General features: G+C 33.3%; 1 protein-coding gene and 1 pseudogene across 3 annotated transcripts in view; one reads left to right on the plus strand and one right to left on the minus strand.

Moving 5' to 3' along the window:
- Nucleotides 1-705: 705 nt before the first annotated feature.
- The window catches only part of LOC105832387 (sodium-dependent dopamine transporter), a 30,169-nt gene continuing 7,778 nt past the window's right edge, over nt 706-23,096 (minus strand). Inside the window, exons 3-13 of one of the 3 annotated variants that reach the window (XM_012673278.3) lie at nt 14,972-15,106; nt 11,453-11,762; nt 10,815-10,953; nt 10,443-10,577; nt 7,733-7,836; nt 7,415-7,652; nt 7,059-7,187; nt 6,660-6,860; nt 5,945-6,112; nt 5,414-5,566; nt 706-937 (exon numbers count right to left, since the gene is read on the minus strand). In XM_012673278.3, coding sequence (XP_012528732.1) covers nt 917-937; nt 5,414-5,566; nt 5,945-6,112; nt 6,660-6,860; nt 7,059-7,187; nt 7,415-7,652; nt 7,733-7,836; nt 10,443-10,577; nt 10,815-10,953; nt 11,453-11,762; nt 14,972-15,106 — 1,733 coding nt within the window. In that variant the 3' untranslated portion in view covers nt 706-916. Of the gene's footprint in view, nt 938-3,746; nt 5,567-5,944; nt 6,113-6,659; nt 6,861-7,058; nt 7,188-7,414; nt 7,653-7,732; nt 7,837-10,442; nt 10,578-10,814; nt 10,954-11,452; nt 11,763-14,971; nt 15,107-23,096 lie in introns of those variants that run through there. The other 2 variants (XM_012673277.3, XM_012673276.3) reach the window with 2 other exon arrangements.
- LOC118644334 lies at nt 13,279-14,602 on the plus strand (annotated as a pseudogene).

The raw sequence follows: 23,096 nt of genomic DNA on the forward strand, positions 1-23,096 counted from the left end.
GGTTTAAAGTGCCTCTTCATTATACTCTTTGGCGGAAACGCGTTTATTATGACGAGCGAACACATGATAAGAAATACGAGTGAAACGAAAAGTCTTTAACTGTTATATATAGTTTACATCGTAAAAGGTATTTTTTTAACCGATTTAAAGAATTGATGACAATTTTTTTGAAGTTACGAATAATCTTTTTTAAATATATAATACAAATAAGTTTATAAATTTAAAAATACTTTCTTACTTTTATCTAACGGATTGATAGAAATCCAATTTTCTGAAGCTAGGAATGATTTTTAAAATATAAATTTAATTTATAGTTAAAAAATTCTTTTTTATTTTATCTATTTTTCTCTATTTTTCTCTATTTTAATTTCAATTAGAGAGACAAAAAACGATTCAAAACAACATTAATATTCTTAAACTAAAGATATATTAAAAGAATAATAAATTTTTTTTTCTAATTTGAATATTTAGCTTTCATTAACTTTTTCCAGTGCAAAAAATTTACAAACTCCTTTCTGATTTATTAAATAAAATATTCGCTATATCATAATATATGTTAGTTCCGCCTACGTAACATTCAGATATAACAACTAAAGAAAAAAAATATCTCACGTTTACAAGAAAAGAAAAATACTTTGTTGAAATATCTTTAGTCTTCTTCAAGTCTCGCTTAAATTGTGATGGTTTAAATAAGCTACGCTGTTCCTGTTTAGAGAACAAAATTTTATTCGACAAAATCATCCTTACATGTAACGCTACGTCGCGCTGCGGATCAACGCTAATCGGGTTCGTACTTCAAAGCCGCGGCTGTAACAGTCTTCAACAGGATGAGACACGTAGCGGGAAACGGGGCGCACGCGTTCAAGATCAATTTTGCACCGCTCGGTATTTCGAAACAATGATTTTTTTCGGCAACCTACAGTCGAGTAGTAGTATTCTGTAAAGAAGACACACACAGATGAGATCTCGTCGAGACGGCCTCCTCTATCAGACCGACCACTTCTCTCTTCATTTCTTCCACATATCGTCTTGCCACTACTGATTAAAATCCTCGCCTCTTCGTAACAAACACAGATCTATCCTTTACAAAGACTGACTAACGCAGTGAGTAACGTAATCATAATTATAATATATTTCTTACTTTATCATTATGTAATGCCCTACAGACTCAGTCATGGCTGTCGTCTTTGTGGACGAACGAAGTCACTATTGTACATTGGTATCGTATTGTCAATACGGTACCAACAATAATGCCTGTTTCACCCCGTAAAATTCAGGTATAACAAAACAAAAGAAAACAAAGTTTCATTTTTTCTTTCTCACATTTATAAAAAAAAAAAAAAGAAATACTTTGCTAAAGTGTCTGAAAATTTAGCTAGTTGCAGATCTGAAATGATATTGTCGGATCATCAAAATAATTATGAGAGTTTTCAAGTGATAAACATGTTACCAAAAGTTTTGACATTCTAACAACCTGTACCTTGAGCGCACATATAATTATTTTCATACCCTAATAAAATTATTTTCAGATCTGTATCCAGCTAAGTTTTTAGATACTTTAGCAAAATCACATTCGTTTCATGTATCACTTATACAAGTGCCAGTAAAACAGTATTAATACAACGGTTAATACAACGACAATATAGCGTTAATTAATAATCGTCGGTGCGCTAATTAGAGAAGCGTAACGTTAAAGCATACGGTGTGGTGCCGTGGTCCAAAGCGGTGCAAAACTATTTTGTACGCGTATATTATATAAAAGTCTCGGCGAATGCCCGGCCAATATGGCTCTTGGGCGGGCATGACCGCCCTGACTTGTGGTGGCCCGTGGGAGGGAAAAAAGGATTTCGGGATTTCGATGATCTTTTTTTTCATTTCTCGCAAACCTGCTAAGTAGTTTCCTCGTAGGTGAAGTCATTTAAATCGAGTTTAATCGAGTTAACAAGGCCCGAGCTGCTACCTATGGCTGCGATGGCAACTCGGATGCGATGTGTATAAAATATATATGTTTACTTTATATATATATATATATATATATATGTATATACATACACATGTGTGAGTTTATACGTATACATCTCTGTATCTAACAACGATCGCTAAATAAACTATATATATGTATGTGTGTGTCGCACGTGGATCGACGCGTCCCTGCGCGCGGGGGGTTAAAAAAAGGTAAAAGAAAGGACAGGTGAGGAATGCAGGATCGCGACAATCGCCTCACGCGACCGCAAAATTCTAACGACTTTCTATCACGACGATTTCGAAATTGCTTAATTCCTATGTCCGGCCGCCTTTCATCGGCCAGTTCGCGAGACTACAATGCGAGACACGTAATTATTGTACCTACAAGTGTGATATATCGGCATCCCCCGTTAGATCCGATATGATCACTTCGTCATTTGATAAAACAAAGTCGCGGCGAGGCGGGGATGCACGCAGGTATCCCTATAGAGATAGTACGCGCAAATTTTTGCTGTTATTTCATTAGATTCGTTGCTGTGTAAAATTTTTTTGTCAAGAAAGAATACATTTGAAAATTGTGCAGACGTGCACTCCGGCTTGGCGATGGAAAAGAAACTTTAAAAAAATTTAATAAACTAAATAATTAGTTTGTTAAACTAAATGCTATTACTACATTAAAATACATGTAAATGTGTTAGTTGTAAGAAGAAAGAATATTGTAAACAGACGATTAAAATAATTTTTTTAATTGTTAAAATTATATAAATCACTCAATTACTTTAAACATTAACAACTTGTTAAAAAAAATAGTCTAAAAAGAGTTGCAAATGCTCGTATCTGAGGGACGTTTGTGTATCTGAGAACATTCATCGGATACCTACGCTATATCAATCAGTTCTACTGGCCCTGACTAATACTAGATAAATGATGAACGGTCCTATTGCAATGAAGGCGTTGCATCATGAATAAAAGGGGAGATCACGCGCCGCGCGATATTATGAGAATTAGGAAACGATTTATCGTTCCCGTTACCACGCGATATAACGCATAAGTGTGGAAATAGATAGACAAATAGATTTACATGCCGGCACACGTTAGGATTTGAATACTCGTTAAGTGTTATGATCTCAAACTACTGGAGATTGCGACTGATTCTCTGTGAAGTCCGCATGACGTGTTTATCCGCGAATCATCCCATATTTGCGACACACATTTAACCCTTTACGATTTTTTTTGTCGAGTTGTACTCAATTCGAATTTGTATAAAGTTATAATTCACGTTTTTGAGATTTTCCAAAAGTCATTTCCACACAAGTTGATTTCCACAAATCCCTCCGAGTAATAAAAACTTTCACATTCAGATTAGCTAATTAGAAAAAATTGAGAATAAACCACTTGACTTTCGTATATTTGCGATAGTTTAACCCGCAGAGGGTTAATCAAAAGATATTATTTTAAAAAGCATTTGGCACAACAATTCTTTCTACGTATTTAAAAAAATAAAAATTTTAATAAATAATATAATTTCTAGAATTTTTTTAAAAAATTTGTTTGAAAATTGTTTTTAAAATTTGTATTAAATACATAAAATGAAATTGTTACATCAAATAATATTGATGACAATTAAATCAGAATTGATTGAAATATTTAATACTAGTGGATTGAAATTATTTTGAACTGTAACGGAGATTAAGTATATATAAAGTAAATATTATGATTGTTTAATTCTATAACGTCTAACATTATGTGCGTATACGAAATATAAAGTTATCATTTTTTTATCCGGATTGCGCAACGGATATATTGCACGTTTATATCATAATATAAAATCTATATAATATTCGACGAACAAACAGGCCGTGCGGAGTCAGTCTGTACAAATATCGTAAAATAAGAGATTACCAATAAATGGACTCGTGGTCAATTAATTTTCTAGAAAATTTCCATTAAAGAAATTGTACCGTACATTCGTGGATCTCTAATGAATATGTAAGGAGGTATAATCGATGACTAGAAAATTACAGCGTGAGTTAAACCCAGTGATCGAAAATTTTATCTATATGTATAAAAACGCATCAACGTTTCATGCTACGATGGTGCACGACATAGGACTGAACGGGATATCGATGAAGCGTATTCACACCGGTAATAAGACCTAATAAATTGCTTACAACATTTTACCGGTGATTATAATTTGCGTATAGTCCACACAGCATTTAGTCCGTCCAGGCTTATGAAAAGCCCTGGAGGACTGGTCAAACGGAAATATAAACTCGTCTAATTCACCTGTCTAAAACATCGACACCGATTAATCGCGATTAACTCACGATTCCCTTCCACTTTTCTATTTTATAGATAACAATGTGGTCCAGCAAGAAAATCGTCAGTCATACAATCGATTAATAGGGATCGCGTAATCATCTCCTATATAATAAGATACCTTAACATTATAATTTTTGTTCTATAACATCTTCATATACACATTTTATGCGCTCAAATAACTCGCATCGGTCTAAAATAAATGATATTATTAAACAACAAAGTTCGTTTCAAACGTGATACCGCGAAAAACGATTCGCGGAAATCTTTTACGCGGGCAGGAGGTTTACTGAAGGTAACAAGATTTTCGGTTACGAGTAGTCTAGTTAGTTGCCACGCTCCAGGAAAGTACCGAGTCGATTTATTACAAAGATCGAGACTACGCTAAATTAAGCTCTCGCGCATAAAATGATTCCTTCTAGGTTTAAAGCTCTCGTCCAAAATTAGACAGGATCGTGTAACTATTCGTCACATTAGCATTGTCCATTAGAGTAGAAGAAGCGTGAACATCAATTGTGCTTGTTCGCCAAGGCGTCTCATCAACCTCATGCGATTTGCCGTGCTCCGTGACGCGCGTTGTTATATTTACAGGATATGAAAGGTGTTATCGTTTAGAAGGTCCGGGGTTAGACCTGTCCGAGGAGAAGCATGGTTGACGACGGTGTTACGTAGCGACGATATCCACTCTCTTTTTCCCAGTTTTTTTTTTTTTCTATCGTCCGTATCTGCGCGACAGTTTTCCTATCCGCAATAAAACACACGAAGGACGAGATAGCTTCGACTCCGTTCTCGTCAACGAAGGAAGTAGAGTTCAACGCGCAAATCACATCTCGCGAGATAAAGAGAGAGAGAGAGAGAGAGAAAAAGAGAGAGAGGAGAGCCCGTCGTCAATCAAGCTGATACCCCAAGGTTCAAGTGAGATGTGTCGTGTATCCGTGATAAGAGATACTCCTTGTCTTGGTTTGTTCGGTGAATTGTTACTTGTCGTTGTGAGACCTTGCTCGGCGATCGTGCTCTAGCAGAGGTATACTTGGAACCGGGCACCGTGCAAAATCACAACCGCACTGTCCTAGACTGGCTCGGGGGGCGGATCGTTCCCCTTGACGCCCCCTCTAGATTGAATCATTACCTCCGTCTGTTCCTTAGTTAACGCGTGATCCTTGGTGATTTCGAAGTCTTGCTCGGCCAGGAAACTTCGACGAATCGCGCCGTTCGCCACCGAGGATAGATCGTTTCTCTGATGCTGCGTGTCCCGCCATGGTGTCGTCAGAATCTTCAACCTCTATGTTAAACAAATTTGGCGCATGTGCATACCGTGTTATTTTCTCGTGGAGAAAAGTCAATTATAATCACACATATAATTTAAATAATTTGATAAAATTATTTTATAATTAATTTCTTAAAATTTAATCAATGATCCTTAATCAATTATCTTTACAGTAAAGTTATCTAAACTCAAATGTATTCAAGACGTGTATTTCAGATTTAATTATATAAATTACATTCGTATTAGAGAGAGCAGTTTTTTTAACTAACATTTTTTCAGCAATAAATATACACAATTTTTTAAATATGTTTAACAATTTTTAGACTAAATAAATTTAAATGTAAAAATTACATTAAATATAATAAACACACTACAATTTAAATAAAGACTTACTTGAACAAAAGATCCGGGTGTACTGCTGATTTTGTAGACCGCCATACCTGGGATCATGATGATAGAAGAACATGCGATCAGCCAACCTAATATATTTGCCCAAACTGGATAAACGTAGCCCTCATACGATAGTGGTTCATAACCCATTAGACCATAGACGATAATAAACTATAAACAAATAAAAAGCAAACAGTTTGTAATAAATTATTATTGGAATGCTAGATTAATTCAGCATTAGACTAATTAGTATAATTGCTCATAAAGCAAAAAGGTTCAATTTTTTAAATTAAATATTAATTGGAAATATATTCCACTGTAATAAAAACAAAATATAACAGATAAATTTTTAAAATAAAACTTAGAATTGGATAATATAAACTTATAACTCTTTCCCATAAAAATTGACTAAAATAAAATAAAATAAAATAAAATAAAATAAAATAAAATAAAATAAAATAAAATAAAATAAAATAAAACGAGAAAGAAATCGAAATCCACATAAGACAATGCTTTCTTTAAAATAAATTTATTATAATTAATAATATTACATATTATTACTACTACCTCTTTATTAATATTATAAAAAGCAAATATATATATATATATATGATTTTGATAAAAATTGTTAGAAATCTAAATTCTTTTTTCAACGATAATGATACTACTTGAATTATCTTATATAATTTTTAGATACATTAGCTATAGTGTGACATACCATAAGAAACAATGGTGCTACAAATTTCCAGCATACTCGCCAGTAGATGCCCGGTCGGAAGCCGATCATGTCTTTGATATCGGCACAAAATCGGTCCGTTCCATAGATCCAGCTGACCGCAATTGTTTCTGCCAGAACGGCGAACAGCATCGAGTATCCGGCCGCGTATCGATCCAATAAGTGGAAAAAGTAAAACCCTCCCTATATTAAAAAATACAATAGTCTTTATATTATAGGACACTAAGCACACGCAATTAAAGAATCAAATATTGTTTCGTACAAAACTAATAAATGTACAACCATATAAAAATATAAATGTAACAATATTAAAAAAAATATTCTTGAGATATCCGCTTTTAGGAGATATCCACGAATAGATTTGGCAATTAGAATATCTACCTGTGAGCAAGAAGCCAGTCCGACCAGAAAGTATAGAGTGAACAAGCATGCCACGAAGACCTCACGATTATTGCCGATTATTGGAAACTCATCGCTGAGTGCCGTTATAATTGCCTCCGAACCTCCGAACTAAAATCATATTAATTCCTTTCTTCCTTCTTTATTACTTACTTAATTATTACGTACTTAAGCGAAAAGTTCCATCGGTTAAAAAAAAAGGAAGTATTATTACATTTAATATCGAATAGCAGAGGAAAAGAGTTCCGCGGATAAAAAAATTTATCAATAAAATTGAAAAATGTATAATTGTTGAAGGTAATTCGCGTGGTAAGTTTTATTTTAAAATAAAAACGCACTGAGCTGTCCAAACCGAGTGTGAGCAGCATCATGAAAAAGATAAGCGCCCAGAATGTTGAGCCGGGCATTGTAGCGATGGCCGCCGGATAGACGATGAAGACCAGACCGGGTCCTTCCGTCGCGACGTCCTGGATGGACTTGCCGCTGGCACGCGCCATGTAACCGAGCACCGAAAATATGACGAATCCAGCAACAAAGGACGTCGCGCTGTTGATTAAGCTCGTCAGCAGGGCATCCCTGCGAAAACGCGAGCGTTAGACATGGACGTGCGGAGAAGTTGCGCGGGAACGCTCCAAGAGAGATCCGGCGGTTCTTACTTGTAAACGTTGTTGTGATACTTGTTGTAACTCGCGTAAGCCAACAACACTCCGAATCCCGGGCCCAGGGAGAAAAATACTTGCGTCGCCGCGTCCACCCAAACCTAAAAGAAGGCGGAATAAATGTCCTTGCAGAAGAGATAAAACATCCTTCCACACTGAGTAAAATATTTATTAAACCAAAACAAATGCACTTCTTTAAATACGCTTCTTTTAAGTAGATAAAATATATTTAGAAAAATACTTATACAATCAAGAAAATACTTTTTGTAATATCTAAAATTATTTCTTTCTAATCTGAGCCTTTTAATTTACAAAAAGTTTGTAAATCAAATTAAAATTTGATTTGAAATGTTGCAATGTAAGAAAAAAATTAATAAGTTTTTTCAAAATAAAAAATAAATTTTCTTAAATATAAAACATGTAGATAAATAAAAATGTACGTGTTTTAAAAATAAGCAAGATATAAATTAATTGTTTTGCAAATATAAAAAAATTATTTAATTATATTAAAAGAATAATGGTTTTGCTTTAAGTAAACAGTTTTTTTATTCAAGCAACCGAATTTTGTAATACATGAGATCGATCGAACAGTACGTGGTATCGTCGATAAATGGACGAAGATCATTTCTTATAATTAAAAAACCACATACAATGAGAGCGCAACATATCCTTCCTCAACCATATTTTTAAGACACAGTAATAATGTTTTGAAAATAAAACCCAAAATTGGAAAACTCCAAAATAGAAATAAATAAAATCTTTTGACAGTATATTTAAATACTATCAACAAAACAAACAAATATAAAGAGCTTGTTAATGCTAAGCAAAAATAATACGATAACAGGTCAATATATCGAGCCAAGACAAATTTTCCTAATACAATATAATTTATTAAACAAATATAATTTAATTAAACAAACATGTTTAATTATATTTTCGTTTGCGTTATTTCATTCATGTTTAAGTTCATACATATTGGTAATTTATTATGACTGAAGAGGACTAAATATAGTCGAAACGTTTCAAAATTTAACATTTTTTAACACAGCTGTTTTTTAGTCGTGTTTATAATTATATAATGTTTATTTGATAAATTATATTGTATTAGGAAAATTTGTCTTGACTCGATATATTGACCTATTTATCGTATTATAAATACTATCAATACTACAAATACGTCCAACAGAATTGATCTAAATATCTTTATTTCAATATTTTAAACATTATGTTAAAAGTCTGATAAATATTCAAATATTTAAAACATAATTTATAACAACACTAACATATTTTAAAATTAAATAATTAATTAATTGTAATTTTAATTGTAATTTAATAATTAATTGTAATTATTATATTTTTTATCAAAAAATATTTAAAAAAAAAATTTCTTTTGGTTAATAAAATGTATTAATTTGTTTCAAATAAATATTTAATTAGGTGTACAGATAAATCATTAATTAGGTGTATACAAATAAATTATTTGTTAAATTCAAGTAAGATTTTTTTATATTAATAAATAATTTTCTTAGCGTACTTTTCTAATGACAAAAATATAACATAACAGCTAAGTTAATATAAATTAATAAACTGTTATAACTTTAAAAATCCACGTAGTTTAGGAGCTTCAGTTTTTCATTGCTTTATGTGTCTATAAGCTATTTATAATTTTCAGTCGCGGCAATAAGTTAACTAAACATTTACGAACAATACACATTTTTACGAAAAGAAGCCATTGTGCAGGGACATTTGCGAAAAAATCGGATGCTAGAGAACAGAAAACAAGAAGAAAGGGTGAAAGGGAGGAGGAAGTATAGGCCAATTCATCAGCTTGATTTTTCTCGTATATCCACGGATTAGCGGTGATCAACAAATCCACTTTCTCACTGATATAAAACCCACTTTAGCGACGACGATAAGCGGCTAAAGTCGTCGCCGTTGCCGTCGTGTCGGAATGCATTCTGCGCGCGAAGCACGAGGGTCGACGCGCGTTCTAACGTTCTAGCACGCGATCTACCGAACTCTAATGTTCATTATGACAGCTACACAGAGTTTCCATTTTCACCGTCGTCAGTTAACCCTGCACGTTTCTCCTTCCCATTTTTCCCATACCTCGGCCACCCATGCCCGACCTCCCTACCGCTTCCGAACGCGCTCGCGATCCTGTAAACGCATTAACTCCAAAAGTTTTCTCCTTTTGTCACTGCCGCCGGGATACGTCGTAGCTCATGGTAATCCAGGTCAGCGGTAATAAAACAATCGCGAGTGCGCGGCCGATACTTTTCTCCTCTCCTTTCGTAGGGTTTTTATTATTAAAAAAAAAAAAACTCCATATTTTGCGAACAAAAAATTTTTCAATGTCTTGTTGTGGAAGAGTGATGCTTTTCTTTATTATAATATCCTTAAACAGCTCCAGTATTTTACCTCATGCTATTTTTTATTATTAATCACACAAGATCTTTTATATATATAGTTAAACAAAATTATAAATTACTTTAAATTATTAGTTATCAGAGTATGAATTTTATTAATCCTGGCTCTTAATTTTATTTAAGTTTATTTATTACAAATTACTTGGATTTTAATAAAAAAATATATTTGTGTCACACACAGAGATTAACCACATGATAAATGAATTGCCTCGAAATCACGCTAAATATTTTAAATACTGCATTTCAAATAAGCATGCTGTACAAAACATTACACGTACCTCTGCTTTTGTGATAACATTGAAATTTGGACTGAGATAATAACGAATTCCCTCGGTACTGCCCGGCAAAGTGACACCTCTTATCAGCAAAATCAGCAGGACTGCGTAAGGAAAAAGAGCAGTAAACCAGACTACCTGCAACACAAAAGGATTATTTGTTGTGTAATTGTATTTTTATAATTTAAAATATTCTACACACACACAAATATACATACATATTGTAGATAACGCATATATACGTATTAGTGTTCTGAATTTTATAAATATAGGGCACTTTTTATTGTGGACCTTAAGTCTTTGCAAAAAGATGTCTTGTAGAGTCTCATTCGCTCAACTTTAGGACTCGAATCTCTAACGACGCATTCAGCTTACCTTGCCGGAAGTCGAAATGCCCTTCCACAAGGAAAAGTAGCAGACCAGATAGACCACGAGCAAGCATAGCGCGATGTCCCACTTAATGGCACCAAGATCGTGTAAGCCTTCGCTTTGATGCAGCTCTAGAATAGCGCGACTGAAGGGAAAGAGAGTTTTGTAATTCATAAAAGAATATAGTAAATGACTTGCGGAGAAAAAGAAGATTTATATTTAATACGTGGTTAAGATTTACATTTAACATTAATAACACATTAACGTTTAATGCTTAAGCATTGCGACAAAAATATAAAATATACAGAAGATATATCTATAACGTGTTAAAATTTTTAAAAGTTCTCTTCACAAAATATGTTGTAATCGTTGTTATTAGATTACTATTCTATTAAAATAAATTCGAATTAAGAAAATATTAAAATATTTAAAATCAACATCTAATATTATTTCTTCAAGTCAAAATTATCATAGAAAATTTTAAATAATATGCCCTTTATAGATATAAATTAATATTTTGCTAAAAATTAAGGTTTTCGTATAATCTTATTTACTATAAATAACTAATTAAATATGTTAATATTATTAAACGTTCACGTGTAAAGTTTATTTCGTTTACAGACGAAGCGTAGAACATCACTCACTTAAAGTATTCATGCGCAGCACTTGTATGATTATCCGCTGTACTCTGAGCTACGGCATCCGATCCTAAATCGTCCAGAAGCCGGGTCGTGTTTCCAAAATTCTCATTCATCTCGCTGGTCATTTCCTCCAGCGCGTACGAAATATTCGGGTCAAATTCACGGCACAGCGGCGTGTTCCAATTGTTGTCACAGGAGGTCCACGGTAGCATCGTGGCGAACGAGGCGAAGAAATAGCGAAGTGACCAAGCGATAATAACATTATAGTAGAAATCAACGTAAAACGCGATTAGGACGACTGCGTATCCGATACCTGATTAAGAATAATTCATATTTTCATGTCAAACTATTTGTCAATGAAAACCGTCTACTTAAAAAAAAAATTTAATTTCTGTATTTTCTAAGATCTACATAATACGCAATATATTGTTAATAATTAAGCCGAAAACAATTTAAATATTAAACTCGTTAATATACATATGAAAACTATTTGTCTGGATATATTGCGAATTTATTTTATGCTTCAAATTCACCAAATATTATGATTTTTAGGGAAAACTTGATTGGAAATAAAAGCCCTTTACGAATTTAAACTAAAGAAGTTAACAATTAATTGTTATTGACAAAATCAGATTAAAAGATGTATTTAACTAAAATTGCAATAAAATGCCAATTTTATTTTATCTTTACCTTTATTTGCTCTCTCTTTCTCTCTCTCTCTCTCTCTCTCTCTCTCTCTCTCTCTCTCTCTCTCTTTTACTTATGTCTCAAAAAATACAAAAATTAGTAAAATAATATTAAATAAACAAGATTTTATTTACAACTACTAATTGTTTTGACACACAAAATAATGAAAGTTTATTTTACGCTACAGATTAGAAACGTATTTTTGATGGAATAGATCACTGGCAAAGATTTTCATTTCTAATTAAATTTTCTCTAAAAGTTATAACGTTTAGTGTGAGTAATCATAAAATAAACTCCCGTATCCTGGATCAATTAATTTCGGAAAGACGAGAGACGGAAAGACCGGAAAAGACGAGGAGAGACTGGGAGAGACGGAGAGAAACGGGGAGAGACCGGGAGAGACCGGGACAGACGGGGAGAGACGGGGAGAGACCGGGAGAGACGGGGAGAGACCAAGAGAGACGGGGAGAGACCGGGAGAGACGGGGAGAGACCGGAGAGACCGGGAGAGACCGGGAGAGACGGGGAGAGACCGGGAGAGACGGAGAGAAACGGGGAGAGACCGGGAGAAACGGGGAGAGACCGGGAGAGATGAGTAGAGACGGGAAGAGACGGAAAGAGACGGGAAGAGACGGGAAGAGACGGGGAGAGACCAGGAGAGACGGGGAGAGACCGGGAGTGACGGGGAGAGACGGGGAGAGACGGGAGAGACGGGAGAGACCGGGAGAGGTGAAGAATGTTTCTATTGTGTTTAAATTAAGGTAATAAGAAAAATAAAGATGGCTGTTATTTTATTGAAAAAAAGGAACTTATTTAAAACAGTCTTTTGAATGGATTTCTAAATCCATGGCAGCTTTTAGAAAAAAAAGTTAGAAGTACGTGAATAAATGAATATTAGATTTATTAAAGATAGATAAATGCTTATTCAAAAATAAAATAAAAAGAGCAACAGTAAAGCAAGACTCTTGAAAGTTAAACAACAAAAGCAAAGAAAATTTGAAAAAAACTTAGCATAAGAATAGAGAGCCACAGCAACGCGTGACAGGGCATAGCTAGTTATATATAAAATTATTGCTAATTTTATTTCTACCTACAAGGAAATTAATTAAAATAATATCACGTAAGTGTTTTTAATTTGTAACAAAAGTTTTTATTAGAAAAATTATTTTTTTATTAAAAAAAATATTTTTTTAGATCATTATTATTTGCAGCTTTTTCAATTGGCAATCCATACGTGTGTTAAGTTGATCTCAGAAGTACAAGAATGGAGTTCACTAAATAAATTAGCACGATAATCGCATAGGCGCGAAAGAAATCGAGACGGCGTGCCGCGGCAGAAACGTTAGAAACGCACCGTCCTTCCTGCGGCGATATTGTTTCTTGCATGCGTGTATCGAGTTCACGTGTCTCCTGTAAATGTGCATCGTGACCTTCTCTCTACTGCGATGTGCGGAATCGCGCATACGTATAATACGTACGTAGGTACGTTTATCGCGCGACGCAGAATCGCGGTGACAGAGGATCTCGATCGATCATACGGCGATCAGCGGACGGGCGGGCAGACGGGAAGAAATTGTGATTGTGGAAATGAAGTTGGAAATCGGCGGAAATGGAGGCTCTTTACACGGAGAGCACAGCGTCTCTCATATCCCGCTGCGATTCCCTCGAATTTATACGCATCGCATGAAGTAACTGCGGTCGAGAAAGATCTGCGAGGTGGCAAAGATATATATATATATATATATATATATATATATATATATATATTGCTACAGAGAAAACTATAGAAATATATAGAGAATGAAATATGTCTATAAGATCATATACAGAAGTGAATCAATAATTATTCATACTCTATCTCGAAAATTTATTATAACTACAATAAAGATAACTTATCAACACATTTTTCTACAGTCCTTTTACTTTTGTTCTGCAATGCACTTAGTCCATCATTGTACAAGATTATGCTCTTGTTAAAAAAAAAGTTTCCATTTCCGTGGTTATCATGCACCGCACATTTTACTTGTTGATTCGAAGGAAATCGATGATCTTTTAGAGTTCTTTTTAGTGCACCAAATGGTATATTCTGACGGTTTTTCAGAATGGAAGTGCATGCTTGTTGAATGTTGTCAATCAACAGTGGCTGACCACGCAATCAGAAAGTTTTGTTACAATAAATGCGTTGAAAACCAAGAGGGGACTATGTGAAAAAATAACATGTTGGTAAGTTTTTTATCGCGCAGATCGGACAATCGTCCTTGCGATTCCAGAAACTGGAAAAGGGGAAAAGATCGCGAAGTCGAATAGAAAGGAGAGACCGGGTTGGAATACCAATATCCCATTCTGTCCGAGGACCGAAAAGAGGCGAGGAAGCGAAGTAGAATATAATGAGAGTAAAGAGGGCCGTTCCGGCTCTTAAGCTTCTGAAAAGATTTTCCCGGACGGTTCGCGCGCGGATTTCTGTACGCGCAAATAAAATATATATATATATATATATATATATATATATATATATATATATACAGTATATAGGTATATTTCTGTCGTCTCGAGAGTTATATCTCATGAATTCCACGGCGCACGACCGGCACGTGCGTGAGCGGATTCAATGGTCAGTTCCGTTACGCGTCACCTCGCACGAAAAAAGCTATAAACTTTTAAGTGTATCCGTGTACGTTTAACAAAGGAAATGATAACCAACAGAAAATTAGCATTTTCAATTAGCATAATTCGAACAGAGTTATTTTATTTTTGTTATTATTATACTGAAGATACGTAAGAAGTTAGTAAATGCTGATATATATGTTCCGATGTGTTTGTAGCATATTATCCTTACCTTTGAAAAGTGGTACCAATCGACCCCAACAAGTGATAGCACCCTTCCTGTTGAATTGACCGAGAGCGAGTTCCATGTAAAACAGAGGAATACCGCCGACCACCAACATAATGCAGTAGGGAACCAGAAATGCACCTACAAAGTATAAACAAACTTATTTAAAAGAGACCCTCATTGTCAGTTTAACATTAGAACTAAAATTGGCAAAAAAGCTGCACAAAAAATAACAGAAAATTTTTAATCATTCTTATAATTTACACATTAAATATTAAACGTGCATGAATTAAAAATACAACAAATATAATGATTTAATTTGCATATTAATATTACATAGAATTACCAAACCACAAAGAATGACTGGACAATGTAATTTTTTATCTAATCTATAATATTTTCTAAATACATTTTCTGAGATTTTCCGCGACTTTTATTGTAATATGAAAATGATTATATTGTTTTATTCCATCCCCCTTTTATCTTTTTTTATCAAACATGTATATATGTATAATATAGTTATAAAGTAAAAGAAAATATAATTGTCATTAGTTCTTAATTACAAAATTGAAGATAATTAAAATAATAAATAAGAATATTTGGAAAACAAATACTCTTACTAGTATTACTAACTAACTGTAAAAAACATCAACTGTAAAAGAACATGCATAATCTTTCAATTTTCCTTTTCGTATACCAAATTAATTGCTTTATTTGAAAAATTCTGTAAATCTCTGTTGTTTCTGTTTTTAATCCATCTTATATTATCAATTTTATGCTCATATTACATTTTTATTAGAACGATATTATCACAACAATTCATTAAATGCTGATTTTCAATCATTATTAGCATTTTCAATTAACATTAAATTATAATAATACGATTTTATCGCCGTAAAGTTCAACTTTTTGGTATAAGTCGATCAAACGAGATTAGATTATTCTTCCGTCTGACGAATGTCTATCTATAGAAGAAAAAGTTTTGCAAAAAATTCTTAAATCTTAAGACAAGAACCATTGTGTAACGGGGCAAAACGATTATTGTGCGATTTAGGAAGCGGGAGTGAGAGGAAGGAGATGTGCTGTTTCCGGAAAAGTTTCGTCTGTACAAAAAGGAAGTGAAGTTAAAAGGCGAACAAATTAGAAGGCGAAAAGTACGCATGTAGCCACTAAGAAACCATTAAAGAATCATCAGAGTTTACTTTAAGATACGTCTTTTCAAATAACTTATAATAGATTTACGAACTCTATTAAGAAGAATTATGATACAAATTTTTGAAATTTATTAGTATAATTATTTCAAAATGCCGTTGAAAATTATATAAATATTAATGCTCCTCGATGATGCAATATTTCTCGATTAAACTACATTAGATTTATAATAAGTTTTAACATTAACAGAATATTACATTATCTTTTAAGTAAAGATTTTTTATTTTTTTTTATAATGACAAAATTAAAAATGAAATTTTATTTATATTTTTCTAGAAGTTCTAGATTTTCTAGAAAGTCAACATAAGAAGTCACATTATTTCCAGCCGGACGGTCAATTTACTTGTTCTAATGTCGTGCTATATAAGAAACTTTAGGCGGTCAGAATTATAGAAAAACTTTTCGGGAATTATTTTTCGGAACAGCACCGCTGGTTCATCGTTTCTGTCAGTTTGACGATCGACTCGGTCGTGTCGCCATGTTAATGTCACCTTGCCGCATTTCCGAAAGTTGACTATCGAATTACGTGCCTAAAAGCACCTCGCTACCGGTGCTCTAAATAACGCACAATGCAGTTATGGAACTAACCCGCTAGTATGAGTGCGTCATATATCGCATTTTTTCACCGGTTTCTCTCTGAGTAGCGTGTGTTATCTTCCTGCCTATATGTTCCCCTTCATATAATGCGGAATAAAAATTTAGAGAATTCAGCGTTTTTCCAAAAAGACGGACCAATTTAATTAAATGACGTCGCAAATCAATATGTTTAAATAAATAATGATATGCAAATCATATATGCATTTTACTTATTACAATGAAAATATTTCAAAGAATGTAAACACATTTAAGATATATTTTTTATCAATTTCAAAAAATTCCTAATGTATACATTGTCAGTAGTAGAGCTATAAACAAAAAATTAGTCAAAAACTTAGAAATGTGGTCTAGAGAAGAAAAGAAAAAGTTGGAACAATATTTGTTATATTAAATAATTAATATTCATTTCAATTTAGATTTTATAATTTTGCTTTAAATTATTTTCTATCTTTTTCTAGCTTTAAGAATTAGAAGAAAAATTAGAAAGTAAGTTAAACTGATTAAAATTAATCTACATTGGCAGAAACAGGCCAAAGTATAGTTTATATTAAATCGAATTGTCGATCAATATATGTGATTTCTTTATGGATAGCAATAATTTATATTAATATCAATTTTTCAATGCGTATTGGCAAGAAATTTTGTTAAGTACCATTATATTTACTATTTTTCGCATAGCATAAATAAATGGCAATGTAGAGAAGCAATCAAAAAGAGAAGAGCAAGAGACTATACTTATTTCCTTAATCTTCCTTCTTAGCTCCAACGGAACTTTCGTTCCGTACCCATGGAGATGTAATCGCATTAGAAGGATATTGTCGTTGAGTAACCTTGATTAATTTCTTCTTGTCCCTGCCTGAATACGAATTGTCGATCGAACACTAAAAATTTTTCTTCTATCACAAAGTATTTATTACCGGATGGTTCCCTTACGCGGACAATTAGTTACAAGTTAATTAAAATTGCACATAGTTTAATGCGCTTAATGATACGAATAAATAATATCAGAATCAATATATTTATCAGATTCTTTATTTACTTCTTTTTAAGAATATATAAAGTTCTTGATAATATTGTTGATAATATTATTTTTGCAAGAAGTTCGAAAAAAATCAAAGATTAATTGCAAAATCTAGAGCAAACCGTCTTCTCCCTTTCTCCCTTTTTTGTCTTGACATGTCCCTAACGTCGAGAGCAAACGTCCGGCCCCGGACAACAGTTCCGCTCAATTTTCTCCCTTTGAACGCAAGCATGCACTCACGCAAAGGCTTAGTGCTTAAAGCTACATTTTACGCCTGAACAAAGGCGAAAGCTCGTTCGAATAAAACGTAATGCATTCTCGCGAGATAATCACACCAATTGTAGCCCGTCGATCGGAATACGCTTTCACTAAAAGAGGTACGAGGGTCTAGGTCGAGCTGATGGTGTATTGGTGTCGTCCATTAACAAAATTCAACTCGCATTGGTTTACTCATATTACGAACAAAAAGCACGCACTTCTTAAGCATAAGAATTAGAAATATAATTACAATCCATGTGTCATTTATTACTCTATAATGTAAATAAAATCTGACTTAATGGGTTTTAAATTAATCATGATTTTATAACAGCGTTCGCTAATTTTATGTAAAGATCTGTAAACTAGAATAATCTTGTATAATATATAAACTAAACAATAATCTCTAAATCATCTCTTACATATATGTAATAAATATATACTGGGTTCATATACTTTCTAAATTTATACGAATCTTTCTAACTTTATAAAAATCAAATTTATAGGACTAAATAATGGAATTAATTTTTATCACAGAGTGGCAAATTATTCGAATAACACAGATTACATCGTTTTTGTTGTTTAAAAAAATATCATTTTCCTATAGTTTTTGAAGCGATTCAACCCCATTTTTCTAAAAACCTATAATAATACATTTTCAGTTATGCATTTGAATTCAAAGGATTAAAAATTATGGGACACTACTGTTTTTGTAAATAGTAAAATAAAAATAAAAAGCAAAATTTTGCAGGTCTGTAATTCCAAAGTCAATTTTCATCTCTTTTGGGTGACATTTTATTTTAAGATATTTAGAGAGTACAATAAAGTTTCTTTGATATGCAATCTATCTGTCTTTTTAACTTTTAACTATAAACTCTTAGGATAGATGTCTAAATGATGAATCATTTGCTTGTTACATGACAAATTAATTCAAATCATTTGATTTAATAACTAAATTTGTAGCGGTATTTTGAGCTATATGTAAATAGCAAAAAAAGCGCACGATACGTAAACTGTGTAAAAAGCTTTGGCTTTTTTATAATATAATCAACTTCCTTATAGCATTGCGCCATGCTTTTGGATCGTCGATTAAGTAATCTGTATCGACAGGATAAACCGGTCTAGAATTTTAATTAGCATTTATAAATGACATCAAGATGCATTATTCAAACGTGTGGAAACTTCAGTATATTTCTCGGTAATCGGGAATTTTTATGCTTACAAATCAAACGGGAAAACTATAATTCGTTGAATTTTGCGGGATGGAAATTTTCACAAAGTTAAAATTATTATCCGATTGAATAAACATGTGATATGTCTTATAATCGTGACAATGATTCAAGAATATTGTGGTTTTAAGAATAAATATATTAAATATAAATATAAAAACATTTAAGAATACAAATATCATATGTTTCTCTTTAAGTATGACTTTTAAATGTTGACGTATTTATAACTAGATGGAAAAGCGAAGACAATTCTGCTATTTAAATAATGCGAGATTTTTTTTAGATTACGCGGAAGATAAATATAGAAGAATATTGCATTGCAAAACATCATGTATTGTAAAAACTCAAGATATTTTTAAAAACATTTTGTATAATATACTATAATATAGTTTTAATATTATATCTAGTATATTGTAGTAGTATATAGTCTATTGTAGTTGAAATTATTTACGCTTGTAATCTCTCCTGTAAACTTTTCTTTATAATTTTATGAATTATGATTATTTCAAAGTCAATAAAAAAATGTAATATTCTCTTAATCAACTTTTTTTTTTAAATAATTAAACTATGTAACCTATGTCTCAAACTAGAGAGGTAAACATATTAAAATTTTATTAAAAACATAAATATTATTTACTTAACATTTTAAATTTAAATAAAGTACTTTTCTAACTCAATTAAATATTGAATTATTCGTATCATTAAAATTTCGTATCATTAAAAATCGAAAGACAGAAGTTTATCAATCTAAATTTTCCCAAATCAATCATACAACTTTTAATCGCTCTAGTATCTTTTTATCAGAAATTTTTGTCACATCCGCTGCATCGTCTCAATTTGTTTTAAATTACCCAAAATTGCGAGAGCAAGTCGCGTCGCATGAAGGATCTACGGATAAAAAGCAAATCAAAATATCAAATGGTAGGCAGCCATGGGGACCAGTATGTGCATATCGGGTATTGTACAAGCTTGCTCCGAATTATAATCACGAAACAACACGTTAATAACGCCTCTCGTAGGGCGATAACGATGCAGCCACTGTCCGACGGGGTGCAGCGGCGTCGCGCACGTCCATGATCAAAGGCCCGCGTCCCGAATGGGAAATTATAATTAATTAAGGTAATTGGAAATTAGCGACCGATCTTGCCCATCCTAATGGCGCGGAGCCGCGCGCTCTACTCCGCTCTTAATTGAGTCAGCAGCCGCTTTTGAGGAGCCTCTGTACCACTGACAGCAGCCCTAATCGCATTCCTACTGGGGGGACCCGATAGAACCGGTACTAATGGCGTCGTCGTCGTCGTCGTCGTCGTCGTCACCGTCGCTGTTACCGTCGCCGTCGCCGCAGCAGGGCTTAACAAAAGTCAATAAGATTGCCGACCGTTTTCCAAGAGATCGATCCCTGAGAACGAAACCCGAGAGATCTCGCGTGGAGGTGAGATCGGGGTTCACGTCGAGAAATAAAACGGCGTTGATAATCGCGCAAGCTTAAAACCTATAGCACATAACAACAAAAACGTAAGCATTACGAGAATTAGTCGAGAATTTAAGTAAACGCGAGTGGTAGTAAATTCAAAATTGTTGATTTCCTTACTGCTTACGTTTTTCTGTGTGCCATCGATTCGGAACAAACCAAACACAAATGTGTACCGCACATGACGTACAAATTTATGCGGAGAGTACTAAGAAGATACGAAGTATTTTTCTTTCCTTTTTTACACCTTGCCTTTTCAAAATTGAAACTTAATTACAGAGTTATTTAGCGTTAGAAATGTTAGAATCTTTTGTCGAAATAAAGCTTCACAAAAAATGAAAATGTTCACGTTATTTTACATTGATTTAAATTTGAAGAAATATTAATTAATTTTAGGCTTAGCTGTAAATGAATAAATTTACAAAGATTACATTTGGCCAGATATACGTAAAAGAGAATCGTCTTTAAATTCGTCTTTTAGAAAATATCGTGTTAGATGGATTAATTTTTGCAATATATTTTGTGCGCATCTAAGAAAATCACAGAAATGTTTTTTTCACGATTTTCATGGAATTTTTGATTGGACTTTTAATAATCTATGTCAAATTATTTATTCACTATGATTTATTTCTCATTGTTCTTTATTCGCACAATTATCATTAATTCATTGATAAATACTATCTTAAAAATGATTTATTGATTCACATTATATCAGTTTTTTTTTTCGATTTTAGGTGACTCACAATGACTTCCTCGTAGTAATAATTTACGATCTTTAAACGGGATGTTATATGCTATTAGGCGTAAATGGGTAAGATACCGTAGCTTCTGAAAATTATCGTTCAATTAATTATATCTACGAGGATCGGCGCAAAATGGCTCTATTATCACTGTACATTCCTTTCTTTTCTGTGATAAAGACAAATTGACTGCAATAAAGGAAAGATCATTTGCAAATCGTTGCAGTACGAGAAATCTGATAATTTATGATAATTTATGTGTAGCTATTAATGTTAACACGTAAATCGTTGTCTTAAAATGTGTTATGCAAATGCAGTGGATATCGTCAGCATATTCTAGGTGTGTAGGTTCAATACTCGTAACATAGTATTACCTATAACTATTAACAAAATCTGCATATTGCAGGAAATGCAACTGAGACCTAATCATTAATTGAAACAACAGGCTTACAAAAAAAAGTTGTCTGAACAGAATATTCCACTAGAATATATCTTTGTGTATTTTGACGTGCTAAACACGATATCAGAATTGTCCCATCATCCATCATTTTCCGCATGCAATATAATTATTACAATTTTCAAGATTTTTTAGGCCATTTTTTCGATTACAAAAAAAGGTGGGTAATGAAGCAATTCTGACATCGGATTCGTGTTTAGCATTTCGTTCAGCACCACAAAATACATAAAGATAGCTTAGTGGAATATTCTGTTTAGACAACTTCTTTTTGTGTGCTTGTGTAATTGGATATCAATCACGTTACAATTAAAGCGATATTTACGCTTATTGGTTCGCGCAATCAAACGTAATTGTTTTTTTTCTGCTTTTCTTTTAAAGCTACCTTATTCTCAGAATTTCTATTAAAGCTGAGTACATATTCCGTGTTTTCTTCCATTAAAAAATAAGGAAAAGTCTTAAAATCATTGTGAGCGCGTGAGCGCTTCGTGATTTACGAGGCCGCCCTGTAAATTACTACTCTCTGTAATTATAACCAATTTTGGCACCTGAAGAGGTAGTAGACGGGGATCTTTGCCGAGCGAGGTCTAAATCCCGAGGTCATTTTCCACGAGGTAAATGCCAATTAGTCGACCGGTTAGCGCGGCATTGCTCGACAGCTGGAGTACATTACTCGACGACGCATAACACCCACCCTCCCTCGAGTTAAGTTAACTGCGAAATAACGTCCGACGACGATGTTACGAGCTGTAGTTGACGAAGTTTCCCCCGCACACACGAGTATCGAAAGAGCGAGATCGAGCGGTTTGTACTCGAGTAAGGTCGCTACGCGGAATAAATGCGATTAAATAAAAAAAAAAAAAAAAAGAAAAGAAAAAGAAAACGGAGAATGGGAACCCGTGAAGTTAAAGGAAGAAAATGTAAATTTCATAGTTAAACCACTTGTATCTTCTCGCTCAATTAGCTTTGAATTTAAACCTGGCCGAGAGCGACACTCAACCGTAACGACGATGTTTTCCATGACGTAAATAAGCGACTTATAATGAACTTTGTTTTCCGCATTGACGCAACTATGAGACCCATAGCTCTATATGGACCCCGAGTAGCTGGGGAAGTGACAATTATACACCGACGGGCACAATAACAGTGGTT

This window comes from Monomorium pharaonis, chromosome 2, assembly GCF_013373865.1.
Source record: "Monomorium pharaonis isolate MP-MQ-018 chromosome 2, ASM1337386v2, whole genome shotgun sequence".
Classification (NCBI taxonomy): Eukaryota; Metazoa; Arthropoda; class Insecta; order Hymenoptera; family Formicidae; genus Monomorium; species Monomorium pharaonis.